Source organism: Salvelinus namaycush, chromosome 8 (genome assembly GCF_016432855.1).
Source record: "Salvelinus namaycush isolate Seneca chromosome 8, SaNama_1.0, whole genome shotgun sequence".
Classification (NCBI taxonomy): domain Eukaryota; kingdom Metazoa; phylum Chordata; class Actinopteri; order Salmoniformes; family Salmonidae; genus Salvelinus; species Salvelinus namaycush.
In genome coordinates, this window is record NC_052314.1 from 16,476,451 (window position 1) to 16,493,712 (window position 17,262).

At 43.3% G+C, this 17,262-nt stretch overlaps 1 protein-coding gene across 1 annotated transcript in view; it reads right to left on the minus strand.

The window, feature by feature from the left end:
- LOC120052442 (RNA polymerase II elongation factor ELL-like) overlaps positions 1–17,262 on the minus strand; it is a 47,390-nt gene that overhangs the window by 19,284 nt on the left and 10,844 nt on the right. Inside the window, exons 2-4 of the mRNA XM_038999351.1 lie at positions 8,506–8,550; positions 1,278–1,399; positions 44–207 (exon numbers count right to left, since the gene is read on the minus strand). Coding sequence (XP_038855279.1) covers positions 44–207; positions 1,278–1,399; positions 8,506–8,550 — 331 coding nt within the window. The remainder of the gene's footprint in view (positions 1–43; positions 208–1,277; positions 1,400–8,505; positions 8,551–17,262) is intronic.

Consider the following 17,262-nt stretch of genomic DNA (forward strand, 5'->3'; position numbering starts at 1 on the left):
TGAGCTGGTTCTGACCGAAGGACGTAATGTCGAAGGGCCTTACCTACGTATCTCCCCCCAGGCTTGATGACGATCGCACCCCTGCTGCGGGTCTCCTCCTCTGCCTGAGCCATGCTTTGCCTGGCCTTCTGGTAGGAGTCGTCTGTGGCACACACAGTGATCTTGTCCTGGATCCCACCCAGGCAGTCCAGCTGAATGCTCCCTTCACTGGGACAACGGAGAGGGTTACACAGAAACAAAGACCAACAGGTCAACTCACTCCCACGCTTGGGGAGATTCTCTTAGCTTCCCTACAAAAAAGGTACAAACTTTTAACTTTGAGTAGACACATCCAAATGGCATTAGCTTACAGTTTGAGGAACATGTAACGAAAACAGAAACTAAATCAGTGCTTTTATTGCAAAAAAAATAGACTTGAGGAAGGCCATTCAGTAAATTATTTTTTTAAATGTAACAATTTTCTGTCTTAGCCTTTCCTTATGCTGCCCAACGCACCTTGCTGTGCTAATATTCATGACATACCACTGCCTTGAGTGCACCATCATTTGATTATCTATTCAACTGTGGATTCCCTAGTTATCAAACCAATGTTGCATCAAATTCTATTCTTTCCTGGTTTTCCCTGCCTTTGATTCCTCCTCACGTTGATGACGGTTTGGCAGGGGATATAACGGAATTGGCAGCCCTCAGTGGCTCTGCCCCGGGTTTATAGCGGAATTAGAGGCTCATGAGGATCCAGGTCGATGGGTGAACTCCAGCCGACCCAGTCTCTCATTAGAAATAGTTGAGGACATGGGTGTTAAAAAAAACTAGCCAGTCAGAGCCGGGACTCAGTTCCTCGCCTTCCACCTCAATACGCAGACATCTGGCCCAATTCAATTAATTTGCTCAACATTTGTCTTTGATCAGACTGGGAGGCAAATAGGACAGAAAGCACACTTGAGAGCAGATGGCACTCACTCTGCACCAAAGCCTGTGATCAGGAAGTTCTCCTCCAAACATTTTTCAGAACTCTCCTAATCCAGTTCAGCTCTTAACCATGTTAACAAACTCCTCCGTATGCAAACAAACAGTCACTCAATTTAGCCTGTCCAAATAGACTTTTTCAAACCTACTGACAGAGTGGAGTCATGGTAGCTTCATTCCAAAACAGAATTCATATGAAATAAACAGTGTCAACTGTGTTTGCATGCTTCAATGCTTATTATGCGTGTATATGAGTGATGAATGTCTCATATGTCAAAGAGGATGAGGCCAGCGCCTCTGTGCTCACTCACCTGGTGATGTACTGCTGAATGCAGTCGAAACTTCCCTGTGGGTTGTCTCTACCAACATTGGACAAGTAGAAAGTAAACGTCCGCAGCTCATTTGGATTTTCCGACCGTGGTATTGAGATTTTCTGTGGACGGAGGAGAAAATTATAAATCAATGGCAGACATTCTTCCAGCGAGTGCGTTTAAATGATCAATATAGGAAAGGTCATCCATAATCTGTTCCATCCAATACATCCAGCAGCTGATGTCACAGATTTAGAAAACAAATCTAACAGTGTTGTTTGCTGAACGTCTCACTCACACACAACCCAAATCAAATTTTATTTGTCACATACACATGGTAAGAAGATGTTAATGCGAGTGTAGCGAAATGCTTGTGCTTCTAGTTCCGACAATGCGGTAATAACCAACGAGTTATCTAACCTAACAATTCCACAACTACTACCTTATACACACAAGTGTAAAGGGATAAAGAATATGTACATAAAGATATATGAATGAGTGATGGTACAGAACGGCATAGGCAAGATGCAGTAGATGGTATCGAGTACAGTATATACATATGAGATGAGTAATGTAGGGTATGTAAACAAAAGTGCATAGTTTAAAGTGGCTAGTGATACATTTTTGATCAATTTCCATCAATTCCATTATTAAAGTGAGCTGGAGTTGAGTCAGGATGTTGGCAGCAGCCACTCGATGTTAGTGGTGGCTGTTTATCAGTCTGATGGCCTTGAGATAGAAGCTGTTTTTCAGTCTCTCGGTCCCTGCTTGATGCACCTGTACTGACCTCGCCTTCTGGATAATAGCGGGGTGAACAGGCAGTGGCTCGGGTGGTTGTTGTCCTTGATGATCTTTATGGCCTTTCTGTGACATCGGGTAGTGTAGGTGTCCTGAAGGGCAGGCAGTTTGCCCCCAGTGATGCGTTGTGCAGACCTCACTACCCTCTGGAGAGCCTTACGGTTGTGGGCGGAGCAGTTGCCGTACCAGGCAGTGATACAGCCCGACAGGATGCTCTCGATTGTGCATCTGTAGAAGTTTGTGGGTGCTTTTGGTGACAAGCCGAATTTCTTCAGCCTCCTGAGGTTGAAGAGGCGCTGCTGCGCCTTCTTCACAACGCTGTCTGTGTGGGTGGACCAATTCAGTTTGTCCGTGATGTGTACGCAGAGGAACTTAAAACTTACTACCCTCTCCACTACTGTCCCGTCGATGTGGATAGGGGGGTGCTCCCTCTGCTGTTTCCTGAAATCCACAATCATCTCCTTTGTTTTGTTGACGTTGAGTGTGAGGTTATTTTCCTGACACCACAGTCCGAGGGCCCTCACCTCCTCCCTGTAGGCCGTCTCGTCGTTGTTGGTAATCAAGCCTACCACTGTAGTGTCGTCCGCAAACTTGATGATTGTGTTGGAGGCATGCATGGCCACGCAGTCGTGGGTGAACAGGGAGTACAGGAGAGGGCTGAGAACGCACCCTTGTGGGGCCCCAGTGTTGAGGATCAGCGGGGTGGAGATGTTGTTACCTACCCTCACCACCTGGGGGCGGCCCGTCAGGAAGTCCAGTACCCAGTTGCACAGGGCGGGGTCGAGACCCAGGGTCTCGAGCTTGATGACGAGTTTGGAGGGTACTATGGTGTTAAATGCTGAGCTGTAGTCGATGAACAGGATTCTCACATAGGTATTCCTCTTGTCCAGATGGGTTAGGGCAGTGTGCAGTGTGGTTGCGATTGCGTCGTCTGTGGATCTATTGGGGCGGTAAGCAAATTGGAGTGGGTCTAGGGTGTCAGGTAGGGTGGAGGTGATATGGTCCTTGACTAGTCTCTCAAAGCACTTCATGATGACGGAAGTGAGTGCTACGGGGCGGTAGTCATTTAGCTCAGTTACCTTAGCTTTCTTGGGAACAGGAACAATGGTGGCCCTCTTGAAGCATGTGGGAACAGCAGACTGGGATAAGGATTGATTGAATATGTCCGTAAACACACCAGCCAGCTGGTCTGCGCATGCTCTGAGGACGCGGCTGGGGATGCCGTCTGGGCCTGCAGCCTTGCGAGGGTTAAAATGTTTTACTCACGTCGGCTGCAGTGAAGGAGAGTCCGCAGGTTTTGGTAGCGGGCCGTGTCAGTGGCACTGTATTGTCCTCAAAGCGAGCAAAGAAGTTATTTAGTCTGTCTGGGAGCAAGACATCCTGGTCCACAACGGGGCTGGTTTTCTTTTTTTAATCCGTGATTGACTGTAGACCCTGCCACATACCTCGTGTCTGAGCCGTTGAATTGCAACTCTACTTTGTCTCTATACTGGGACTTAGCTTGTTTGATTGCCTTGCGGAGGGAATAGCTACACTGTTTGTATTCGGTCATGTTTCCGGTCACCTTGCCCTGGTTAAAAGCAGTGGTTCGCGCTTTCAGTTTCGCGCGAATGCTGCCATCAATCCACGGTTTCTGGTTTAGGAATGTTTTAATAGTTGTTGTGGGTACGACATCGCCAATGCACTTTCTAATGAACTCGCTCACCGAATCAGCGTATTCGTCAATGTTGTTGTTGGCCGCAATGCGGAACATATCCAAATCCACGTGATCGAACCCCCCCCGGTGCACTTCCAGATACAGTAAAACCACTCACCACAACCCTCTAACTTATGAGCAATATAGTTTACTGCACACACAAACATATCGGTGAGTAGTACTAGGCTTCAGTAGAATAGAGATTCATGTAAATTCTAGAAATTAAACCTCAAATCTACAACGTTGTTTGAATCCCTTGGAGCATGCCCCAGGCCCATCAGGTGTTCTGACATGTTCAGTGAATAAAGCTGCATAGCCAACAACAGCTTTACAACAGTAAACCCACTCACCACCCTGTAACTTATGAGCAACATACATGTAACTGCCCGAATAAAGGAAACCCCAACAGTGTCAGTAGGGAGTTTGGGCCACCAAAATCCCGAACAGCTTAAATGCGCCTTGGGATAGATTCTACAAGTGTTTGGAACTATTTTGGAGGGATGCAACACCATTCTGCCACGAGAAATTCCATCATTTGGTGTTTTGTTTATGGTGGAAAACGCTGTTTCAGGCACCGCTCCAGAATTGTTTAACTGGGTTGAGATCTGATGGCCGACACACACACCCTTTGAGAGCCCTCTTTCAAAGTCACGGAGATCTCTTCTTCTAGCCATGGTAGCCCAAATAATGGGCAACTGGGAATTTATATACATGAAGCACGATGGGATGTTAATTAACTCAGGAACCACATCTGTGAGGAAGTGCCTGCTTTCAATATACTCAGTATCCCTCAATTACTCAAGTGTTTCCTTTAATTTGGCAGTTACCTATATGTGTACTATAGGTAGGTGTCTATCAGGCTTGCATGGTGGCGATGTGGGAGGATGATGAGTAACAGGGTGAGGCTTGAGGCTAAAAGACGGGGATGCATAGCTGAGCTAGGCTAGTCCACAAGTCCCCACTGATCTGTGACATTCTGCTTGTTTAACTGGTAATGTAAGTAAATGTAACAAGCAGTAAATCGTTACACATAGGTATTTCTGAAGTAGTCAAGCCTGCTTAGCCATAATTGCTCTACTGCTCCCATGTTACAGGTGTTGCTTCTAGGCAAACTTGGGAATGAGTGAAATTACCACCTAGACTACTGCCCAGCGCAGAGGCCTCTTAATCACAGGGTTCGTAGCTGGTCCACACATCTGTTGGACTTTGTTTTTAAAGAGGGAAAATAATTAGCCAAACACTGGGCTGCTTTTAAGAGACCCATGTGATGCAGATGTTGGGTTCTTGTAAAACGGATCCCGATTCCAGTATCACTATAGACAGGTGATGGTTGAGCTGTCAGAGTTCAGTGAAACACCCCGTAATCTTCTTCGAACAACAGTGAGTAGGTTAAACTGGCAGGGAGAGGTTGGAGAAATGAAGACCGATTTTAAAGCCATACGCCTCCCTCTCCTACAATAGAAAACAAATTCTAGAATTTGGGCCTGGACTCCCATGAGGATTTTATTTTTTTTAACCTACGCCTGCTGGGGTAGAGAGTAGTTGGGTATGTGAGCAAGTCTCACTTTAACAGGAGTGGAGCTCCAGGCTTGAGAGAAGAACAGAGTGTTGGATGGGGTAGAGCGAGGCATGGCCAGGGGAGAGGGCGGTGTTTTGGGGAGTTCTGGCAGGCTTGCTGAGCAGGCTGACCCCTGGCTTGGTCTGTTGGCTCGCTGCAGTGTTGGAGAGCTGTGACCCACTGCTCCTCTAACACACTGGGGCTGATATACTCAAAGACCGCTATCTCGGTCTCTCTCCCTCTCTCACTAGCAGCCCAGCTCGGTTTACCCAAGGTCCTAACACGTGTGGAGCCTGCAGGTGGCCAACTATAAATAAACACTGGGCTCTCGGTTATGTGAGACGCTCAGCCTCAGCTCCAGTACAAACCTGCCTTTTATGCTCCACATGAAGAGATCTAGCCTTTCACAGTGCGGAGTTATCAACCCATTGCCTTGTGTGTTTATAAGAGAAACTGAATGGGATTAGACCCATTATCGTAATGTCCAATTGAGGTAGCCTGGATATTAAAATAATCTTACTTCACAAGAAGAAAACAAACAGGACAACGATCATGCTTCCTCATTCTAATGTTGCACTGAATATTATCGATTCACCCCTTCCTGATCATGCTTCCTCATTCAAACGTTCCGCTGAATATCATCAATTCACCACTTCCTGGTGACTGCAGATGTGCACACCAGACACCCCTCTCATCAGTCAGAGTATGTCAATCTCACACACACTTTACAAGGGTAGTGTGTGTGTGTATAACCTGCGATGATTAAGAGGCAGTGGGACTCACTGGAAGGCAAAGGAGGGGTGAGTCAGTCTGACACAGTACAGGATTACAGAGTCGGGCCCCAGCTGTGAATGTGGGCTGATTGAGGATCCACGCAACAGATGTCCTGATCCCACTACAGGCAGGCCGGGGCCAACCCACCAACAGTAATGCTGCAGCAATGGGCTACTGCTTGAGCCTACTGGCAGTTATCTAGGAACACTGGAACTTCACACAGATGTTAGTCAGGTGGTGAATTTACTACCCTCTCAAAAATACTTTACCCACATGAAAACCAGCGAGCCTCAAACCCACACTACATCTAGCCATAACCAACCAGACAGGTCGGAAGCAGCCTTCTCTCAGAGGAAATGCCAAGCCAAAAGGATGCATTTTATTACCAAAACATGCACTCAAATAAGAAACAGGGAGCATGGAAAGAGTGGTAGTCCATCCTCAACAAAAAGCTGAATGAACAGCACACTCCAGCGCACCCTCTCCACCAGACAGACACGGTCACCCACCCTACCCCCTCTTCCATCTGAAAAGCAAATGGATTGTAACAGCTATTTCCAACCCCCTTCTCTCTCTGCCTCTAGCTCCCCTCATATTTTGCACAGTCCTGCAAACAAAGCCTCTTTTCAGGCCAGGGGCACTGGAGAGGACTGGCCCTTCACAGCAGCTCCTCCTTAGCGTAATTAATGAAACAGCTGAGGGAGAGGCCGTGCAAAGCAGGGGGCATTCATCGCTGGCACAAGCCTGTCCTCCTCGCCAAATACAGCCAGACATACAGCCTGAGGAACACTGACACACAGTCGCACACACACTGTCGTCCACCCACACAGGATGTTTACCATCCTTGGCCTGTTTACCTTTCCTGACTATTCTTTGAGCTGGTTCTATTATGCCACCTTGACCCTGGAAGTGACTGAATGAAAGCTCTGCCAATATGAATGAATGTAAATGCTATGGTCATACTGAGCAGCCAACACATTTAGCAGGTTACCCCCTCACTCCCCCGCTTTCATTAGTATTCCGGTGTACTAATAGAACAGGTTCCTATCCAGACCCGCCATGATTCAGCCATTAAACACATGCATAATTCAGCACTTCAAACACCATATTTTCTAACCATCTGATCTCTCAAGTTGATGGGAGCAATTACTGATACCTCCCGCTCCCACTAGAAGCATGAATTGGGGGGGGGGGGCAGGCATCTGATGGAGATTTAACTACCTTATGAAAAATGCAGACGCTTTAAACACTCTCCAGCTTTATCAAATATTAGACTGAGGGTTTCAAGTTTTAATGTCATGTGTACAAGTACAGTGAAATGCCTTTATTGCCAGCGCTAAACCCAACAATGCAGAAATCAATATCAATGTAGTACTAAAAATAACATAAGGTAGAACAAACAAAAAAACACGAAAATAATAACACGAGAAGTAAGCTATATACAGGGTCAGTTCCAATACCATATTTACAAATGGTTCATTAAAGACAAAGACATGGTCGTGCATTGCTTCAAATGAGAGAATAGACTGTTCAAAACGTTTAAAGCACAATCCAATGGCCACTGAAACCTCTCACTTTGTAACCACGTTAGACACTGGGTTGCATGTGACCCACCTACCTTCTGTACACGGTACTGTTCAGACAGCTCGCTTAGCTTTAGCTTATCTAGGCCTAAACAGTACTGATTATCCAAACAATATAAAGTAGACACGTTAGCAACATCTGTGGCACCGCTCCAGTTTATGTTCTGATGTCTGAAATGAAAACAAATCTAATCTACACCGTCAACACTTCAGTGTAAATGTCACTAACAAACTGACTCACATTAGTGAAGGCTTGTTTGATGGAGAGATGTTGGACCAGCAGCGTTAGATGTCTGGAATGCATACAGTGCTGCTCATACTGTGAATGACAATGCTCGCCTTACAGATTAAAAAAAAAAAAAAAATCCCTACGGGCTAATTTGTAGAGACTGATGCTGTCCATAGTAGAAGAGCATGCGATGGGACTTGTCTGGGTCTGGGTAGTGTGCCCAGACAAGTTCCTTGTCTCTCACATGCACAGAACTTCTGTCTGTCCACCCTGTGAGGGGAATATCTAGGCCTGCTAGTACAGCCGCACTCGTCCTGCTCAGTGCAGATGTAATTGTAGCCACACATGTCGCTGCCAAAATATGACAGGAAATCTAATCCTGCCAGTCACTCGCAGACAACACAGCTCACTGCAGCTACAGAGGCCGTCTAGTCAATACTTGGTTATACACACACAGAACACAGTCCATGAATTAATGTTTTACCGATAGAAAAATGTGGTCTGTGGTGCAAACTCATTTGCAGACTCTGATCTCACAATTTTACTGCAAAATATAAAGAGTTGTTATTTATAACTTGAAATGCACTTACCCCTTGGTTTCCAGTAAATCGGATCAGCGGTTGTGAAGACAGGTCCTGAGAGAGATAGAGGACAAATAAACAGTCACATTGAAAACTGATCCTACTGAACAAGTGGATTTAATGAGTCAAACTTCATAGATCCTGCTTGGTGGGCAAAAAAGAGGACTGTTCAGTAAAGCCCATTCAGGAGACAGGCACATTAAACAGTATAAACACTGTGCATTACAATTGAAATCTAACCACATCCAAATGACCACCGGATTACCATGATGAATCTTTAACTAGTCTAAACGTACAGAAACCAGATGAGTAATCTGGATAATCTAGCTGTCCTTTATGATGGGACTAATCTGTCAAACAGCGTCACCTTTCCCACAGCAGTAACAGGTGAGTAGTCGTTCTCCCATATGCACACTACTCACTGCTTGCATGGAACTTTAAAAAAATTGTCCTGTTTGGATGAGGTAAAAGCCTTCTGTATTTCACATCAAGCACTCAGTTTACAGAGTTTTTTCGAAATTGCCTCGCTGTGCTGCTCCAACTAGCCTCCCTAAAATGTCAAGGCCTTGCCATCGCTCAACATATTAAAACATTGTCTTTAGAGGGTGACAGGATAGAAATGCAAAGCAAGCAGCAGGCCATCCACGTCAATCAGCTGCGCTCCCTTCCCTGTTTTCATATTTCACCTACATTAGGCACACAGGCAGACAAAAAATCCACATACACAGGCATTTCCTGCAAAACAATCTGTACACATAAAAAGAAGCATGCCAGTTGCGCTGCAGTAAGATAAATGTGTGGTGTCCTCATTTGTTTTTCAGCACTCAGGCTATTCAGTGCAACGGCAAGCAGTTGGTACACTGCCAGCCAATCAGAATGGTGTTCCTGGTGCTGACATATTTGTTGTTATTGTCCACTGTTAGCAGCCACCAGATGAGGCTCAAATAAATATGGTGAAGTTATGGGGGACAAACATTCAATAAATCAAAACTCTAGATGTTTGCAAAGCACTTGCATAAAATCAGATGAGCAATGAGCATAGGACTTGCCTGATCAATGTACTCAACAGCACAGCCAATCATATTAATTGCATAATGACACAGGCAGACTAAAGGCAGACTATTCAACTGAGTTGTGTGAATAGCCATGTGAATTACCTCACCAAAAGCCTAACACACAACAAAAAAAAAACTAGTTGTGACCAAATATTTGTTCTAAGTAAAATAACTTTGGTAAGTAACAACTTGTACATAAACTTTTATCCATAGCACTGAGGTTCTGGAACGCCATCAGTGTGGTCATCCATTTCTTCTAAAAGCCTTACTGTGTCCGAATGTGTGGGAGAAAAATAAGTTGGTTTAAGAACAGACGCTGGTGTTGAACTCAAAACAAGTTACCCCTTTCACCTAAGGTAAACCTATTACACAATGGGTTACACTGCTAAAGAAGCCATGGTCTGCAGTACAGCAGACCACTGGGCACATCAGCGTAGAGCTTACTCTATCAAGTCAAGCAGACAAAGCAATTAACACACCACTACTGAACAAACCATTGATTGCATGATAGGAGACGATACAGGAGCAGAACATGATTTACTTGAACAAATCAAAAGTTACTTGTCACATGCACCGAATAAAACAGGTGTAGACCTTACCGTGAAATGCTTACTTACAAGCCCTTAACCAACAACGCAGTTAAGAAAATAGTTACGATATAAACTACAGTTGCAAATAAAATATAAAGGGACACAAACAATGAGGCTATACACAGAGGGTACCAAGTCAATGTGCGGGAGTACAGGTTAGTCGAGGTCATTTCTACATGTAGGTAGGAGAAAATTGACTATGCATAGATAATAAACAGCAAGTAGCAGCAGTTAAAGGGGGGGGGGGGTCAAAGCAAATAGTCCGGGTGGCCATTTGATTAATTGTTCAGCAGTCTTATGGCTTGGGGGTAGAAGCTGTTAAGGAGCCTTTTGGTCCTTGACTTAGCACTCCAGTACCACTTGCAGTGTGGTAGCAGAAAGAACAGTCTATGACTTGGGAGACTGGAGTCTTGGGACAATTTTTTGGGCTTTCCTCTGGCACCACCTAGTATATAGGTCCTGGATGGCAGGAAGCTTGGCCTGGGCTGTACGCACTACCCTCTGTAGCGCCTTACAGGATGCCAAGCAATTGCTGGCTAGTCTAGGAGACTAAGCACAACATGTTTTCCACTAATCATAGCCAAGCTTCAAGGAGGAACATGCCTGACAACTCTGACAAGCAATAGAGGAAGTCCCTCTGGTTTCCTTCCTCATTGACACTTCTGGAGATCACATGTGAACCAGGAAGAGAGGCTAGCCTGCCCAGAGCACAGAGGAGCCTTTGGAAAGAGTAGGGTGACGCTGCCATTGGGCAGATGGTGGCACTGCAGAACATCCAACGACTGACACTGAGCCCACTCACACTGGCAGCTGTGAACATGGCACGTTGTGAACATTGCCATTACCCAATGTAAAATACAGGTTGTAGTTCTATGAATTTCTTTGCGGTCAGAAAGTGTTTTCTAATCATGGATGACATTTTGACACACAAAGGTCATTTGTGTGTTCAGCCACATCCGTATTATAGGGCAGATTCCGACCAGAGTTAAGTGCACATAATCGAACGCAACTCCCTTTATGCACCTTTTTCTCCACGTGTATTCTGACCTTAAACTTAAGCATGAGATTAGCATGCTTTTCACCGGCTATTTGTTTTGGGTGGAGATCAAAGTAGTTAAGGTATGGCGGAGGCGTCTACAGATTCAACGTATTCTGACCTCGACTTAATTCCCCTCATAATTCCACCACCTTTTCGCACAATGAATAAGGTCGACCGTCAGTTATACCAACATATATTTATAACTGTCACGTTAGTGGTAGTCTCCTTACATTTTGCATTATTCCATTACAATGTAATGGGGCATAAAGAACACAATGCACAATGTATCAAAACCAATTGTGACTGGACGATTTGGAGTGGAATACGTGATGCAACGTGAGAATTTCAATTTCACAAGTAATTCCGAATCGCATACAGTCATTGAAACATGCATGTCAAATTTCAGACCAACAGAATAGAGATCTTGTCCCAGGCATTCCTCAGTACAACCCTGGCCTTTACTGGCTAGTCTAAAACCCAGACCTAGGAGCCTGAGCACTAGGTCTGGGGAGGATGTCAGATTCTCTATGACATTTGGAAAGGGGGAAAAAATGTATCCAGGGAGGGTCTTCTTCAGACAACTCTACCAACAAATCATGAGTTCGGGTATGCAGGGCTTAAAATGCAGGCGGGAACTGTGCTCATGTTTAGCTAGGGTTACAAGCAAATACAGCAATAAAGTCACGGGTGACGCGCCTCCCATTTCCAACGGACACCGGAACTTCTACAGGCGTGTAAGCTGGAATATTGGTGCATTGCGGGAGGCATCCAGTCTGTAGAGAGACTATTTCCTGAGATCTAGTTTTACCCAGACCTGTGCTCAATCTGAACCAGCCAGCCATTCAATGGAGCCTGCACGTTCCGTCAACTCCACCGCTGCAACATAAAACAGAGTACCCGAATTTAGCTCCCCCCCCTCACCGCCACATAGTGCAACACTCAGCCTGTTCATTTGAATGGGCTGCTGATATGTCACTATTCTCTGGGACTGGAGCCAAGAATGTTCCACAGAGCTAACCGTAGGACACAGTGTGGCTCCTGAACGGGCCATGGATGTTCACAAAACTGGAGAACGGCCACCAGCTGGTGTCACGCAAATAAGAGAAACCTCAACGAGTCTAGGCCCAAGATTATTCCGGGGCGTACCTTTGCATGACGAAGATGAAGCTAGAACAGAGTTGGGGTAGGGCTGGGCGATAAATATAATTAGACTCATTCAAACGTATGCTTCTGCGCAATATTCCAAATGCCTGTATCGCAAGAATCAAGTTTGTTTATATATGAGTGTTTATGTCCGCTTGTTCTCATGTCTTTTTGGTCTTGTCTCCTTCACTCCCTCTGTGCACCTTTCCATTTTCACCAGTGATCTGTATATAATGTCTCCACCCTAACAATGGGAGTTGTTTTCCCAAAGGCGGGAAGGCAGGCAGCAAGCTTATGTCTAAAATAAGCCCATAGAAACTCATTGGGCTTATTTTGGACACATTTTGGCGAGACACACACCCCCACCAAGCCCGTCCCCATCATTTAAAACAAAGATGTCAGAGAGGAAGAAGTGATCTCTCTGACAAGTGGTTTCAACTCGCTATTTGCGTTGGAGGTTTGGTCCAACAGAATTGGTCATATGGACACAGAAACAAACTTTATTTTACTGTAATAGAGCATAGAAAGGCTAACGATACTCTTTTTATGTCTCAACTGCTCAAATTGCATGCAGACACTACCAAAACAGGATTATCAATTAACATTTAATTCTGGAAAATGAATGCTCAGTTTGTCGCACAGCCACATCCCGCAAGCAGCATTTGAACTGTTTTACTGTCTAGTCTGTTTAATAAATGTGCAATAAGCATAAAAAAATTATATAAAAGGAAATGGCAACTCGTTCCCATTCTGAGAAATAAGGTAGGCCACTTGATTTCAACATCTGTACCAGGTTCAAAAAAAGTTGGAGACGGACAGAAGGGTGTGTTCATAATAATTAAACTCATCTGCCTTGTTAGCTAGCAAATAGATCTAAATTGGCTAAACATGAAATATATATATTAGCTGGCCACTCACTAGCACGTGGGCCTGTGCTTGAGAGATTGTTTATGAGACGTGTACATTTTTTATAATGCCTGCTACATGAAGTTAGTAATTATTAGTGAATGTGCATTATTCATGGTTCTGGTCATAAAAAAAAAAAAGCATATTAATAGACTGAGTTTGAAAGCCAGATCAGTGATTACTATAAAAAAGGTTGAACTATTTTGATAAAATAATGAATTGTTAGTGGGTATTGTGGTTGTGGAAGACTTACAGGCCCTTCAGAAAGTAATTCCACATTTTGCTGTGTTACAGCCTGAATTCAAAATTGATTAAATTGATGGTTTTTCCCTCACCCATCTACAAGCAATACCCCAGAATTACAAAGTGAAAATATGTTCTTAGAAATGTTAACATTTATTGAAAATTAAATACACAAATCTAATTTACTTAGGTATTCACATCTGACTCAATACATGTTAAAATCAACTTTGGCAGTGATTACAGCTGTGAGTCTTTCTGGGTAAATCTCTATGAACTTTGCACACCTGGATTGTACAATATTTGCACATTACTATTTTAAATTCTTCAAGATCTGTCAAGTTGGTTGTTGATCAATGGTAGACAGCCATTTTCAAGTCTTGCCATAGATTTTCATGCCGATTTAAGTCAAAACTGTAACTAGACCACTCAAACATTCAATGTTGTCTTGCTAAACAACTCCAGTGTATATTTGGCCTTGTGTTTTAGGCTATTGTCCTGTTGAAAGGTGAATTTGTCTCCCAGTGTCTGTTGGAAAGCAGACCACCAGGTTTTCCTACAGGATTTTGCCTGTACTTACCACTATTCCATTTCTTTTTATCCTAAAGAACTCTATAGTCCTTGCAGATGACAAGCAAACTCATAACATGATGCAGCCACCACCATGCTTGTTGAATTTGCCCCAAACATGACACTTTGTATTCAGGACAATAAGTTAATTTCTTTGCCACATTTTTTGCAGTTTTACTTTAGTGCCTTATTGCAAACAGAATGCATGTTTTAGAATATTTGTATTCTGTACAGGCTTCCTTCTTTTCACTCTGTCAATTAGGTTAGTATTGTAGAGTAACTACAATGTTGATCCATCCTCAGTTCTCCTATTACAGCCATTAAACTAACTGTTTTAAAGTCACCATTGGCCTCACGGTGAAATCCCTGAGTGTTTATCTTCCTCTCCAGCAACTGAGTTAGGAAGGATGCCTGGGTCTTTATAGTGACTGGGTATATTGATACACCATCCAAAGTGCCAAAAATATCACCATGCTCAAAGGGATATAAAAATTTCAGTTTTACCCATCTACCAATAGGTGCCCTTCTTTGCAAGGCATTGAAAAACCTCCCTGGTATTTGTTTGAAATTCACTGCTCGAATTATGGCCCTTACAGGTAATTGTATATGTGGGGTACAGGGATGCGGTAGCTATTCAAAAATAAATGTTAAAACACTATTGTTGCACAACTTGTGACTAACACATTTTTACTTCTGAACTTATTTAGGCTTGCCATAAAGGAGTTTAACTTCTCTAGGATAGGGGGCAGCATTTTCACGTTTGGATGAAAAGCATACCCAAATTCAACTGCCAGCTACTCATCCGCAGAAGATAAGATATGCATATTATTAGTAGATTTGGATAGAAAACTCTGAAGTTTCTAAAACTGTTTGAATCATGTCTGTGAGTATAACAGAACTTATTTAGCAGGCAAAACCCGAGGACAAACCATTCAGATGTTTTTGTTGTTGTTGTCACTTTTCAATGGCTTTTCATTGGGAATCCAGATTTCTAATTGACCTTCTTGCAGTTCCTACTGCTTCCACTGGATGTCAACAGTCTTTAGAAATTGGTTGAGGTTTTTTCCTTTGTGTAATGAAGAAGTACGGCCATCTTGAACAAGGGTCACTTGAAGTGTACTGTTAGATAAAGGCACGTGACCAGAAAGCTAGCTACAGTTTGTTTTAATCCTGTATTGAACACAGATCATCCCGTCTTCAATTTTAGCGATTATTTACGTAAAAAAATACCTAAAGCTGTATTACAAAGGTAGTTTGAAATGTTTTGGCAAAGTTTACAGGTAGCTTTGAGATATTTTGTAGTCACGTTGCACAAGTTGGAACCGGTGTTTTTCTGGATCAAACGCGCCAAATAAATGGACATTTTGGATATATATCGACGGAATTAATCGAACAAAAGGACCATTTGTGATGTTTATGGGACATATTGGAGTGCCAACAACAGAAGCTCGTCAAAGGTAAGGCATGAATTATATTTTCATTTCTGCGTTTTGTGTCGCGCCTGCAGGGTTGAAATATGCTTATCTCTCTTTGTTTACTCTGTTGCTATCCTCAGATAATAGCATCGTTTGCTTTCGCCGAAAAGCCTATTTGAATTCTGACATGTTGGCTGGATTCACAACAAGTGGAGCTTTAATTTGGTATCTATCATGTGTGATTTCATGAAAGTTGGATTTTTATAGTAATTTATTTTAATTTGGCGCTCTGCATTTTCTCTGGCTTTTGGCCAAGTGAGACAGTAGCGTCCCGCCTAAACTCAGGTTTTTGGATATAAATATGAACTTTACCGAACAAAACATACATGTATTGTGTAACATGAAGTCCTATGAGTGTCATCTGATGAAGATCAAAGGTTAGTGATACATTTTTTCTCTTCCTGCTTTTTGTTACTCCTCTCTTTGGCTGGAACAATGGCTGTGTTTTTCTGTGACTTGGCTCTGACCTAACATAATCGTTTGGTGTGCTTTCGTCGTAAAGCCTATTTGAATTCTGACATGTTGGCTGGATTCACAACAAGTGTAGCTTTAATTTGGTATCTTTCATGTGTGACTTCATGAAAGTTGGATTTTTATAGTAATTTATTTGAATTTGGCACTCTGCATTTTTACTGGCTTTTGGCCAAGTGGTAGGTTAGCGTCCCACATATCCCAGAGAAGTTAATACTTGACTCCAGACACCAGCTTTTCATTTTTTATTCATTTGTAAACAATTCCACTGTGACATTATGGGTTATTGTGTGGAGGCCAGTGACAATATCTCAATTCAATCCATTTTAAATTGAGGCTGTAACATAACATGTGGAAAACGTCAAGGGGTGTGAATACTTTCTGAAGGCATTGTCCTGTATATTTAGCCTAGGTATAATTTCACAGGACCTGAATTAGGATTATTCCTGACTGAAATTCAGTGCATTTTTACCTTTGATTGTACAACAAAGCATAGAAAAAACAGATATCATAAATCCATACATTTGAGAAGAAAAAAAATCTACATATGATTTTTAGGCCATATCACCCAGCCCTAAATTGAGGGATGGTGATCCTTCAACATTCAACTGTTGTTGGCAATTTAATGGGTGGTTTGGACACTGGGAAGTTCTTGACGTGCAGACTAGTTGGCAAAGTGTCATCTGATCTGCATGCAAAGAGATAAGGCAGATTACACGCACAGACCGTGCCAAAGTAAAGGCACAGCACAATGTTTTCACCAGTGCTTTCCCCTTTTAAAAGTTAGGCTTCTAGTTGGATTACAGTCCTGCAATAGAATAGCGAGTTCTAATCCCCATCCACAGGACCTGCCGGTAACCAGACTATCCTAGGACTAAAATATCACTGGGTCGTTAGGAGGGCTACTCCTAAAACACTGCAGGGGGCAATTTTCACTGTGCATTTTGTACCAAATCAACACGCCTGTTGATAATCTCAACAGTGCAGTGATGAGACTCCCCTCACCTCTCCGGGGAGACAACTTGCACCTCTATAAACACTGGTTCAAGTTTTAAATTGAATGTAGCATCAATGCTCACAAAAATCAATCATTGCGTTGGCTTGAAATCACGTCAAAGGAGTCTCCAAAGAGTTTTCCCATATTGGCACAGATCTTTGAAATAAAAATATGTTTTTAAACGGAAATCAAGTTGGGCTATATAAAACTGCTAAATGTATTAAACGACATTAAAACAGCTAAAAGTATGATTGACTGCATAAGAGGCTGTTTCCACATG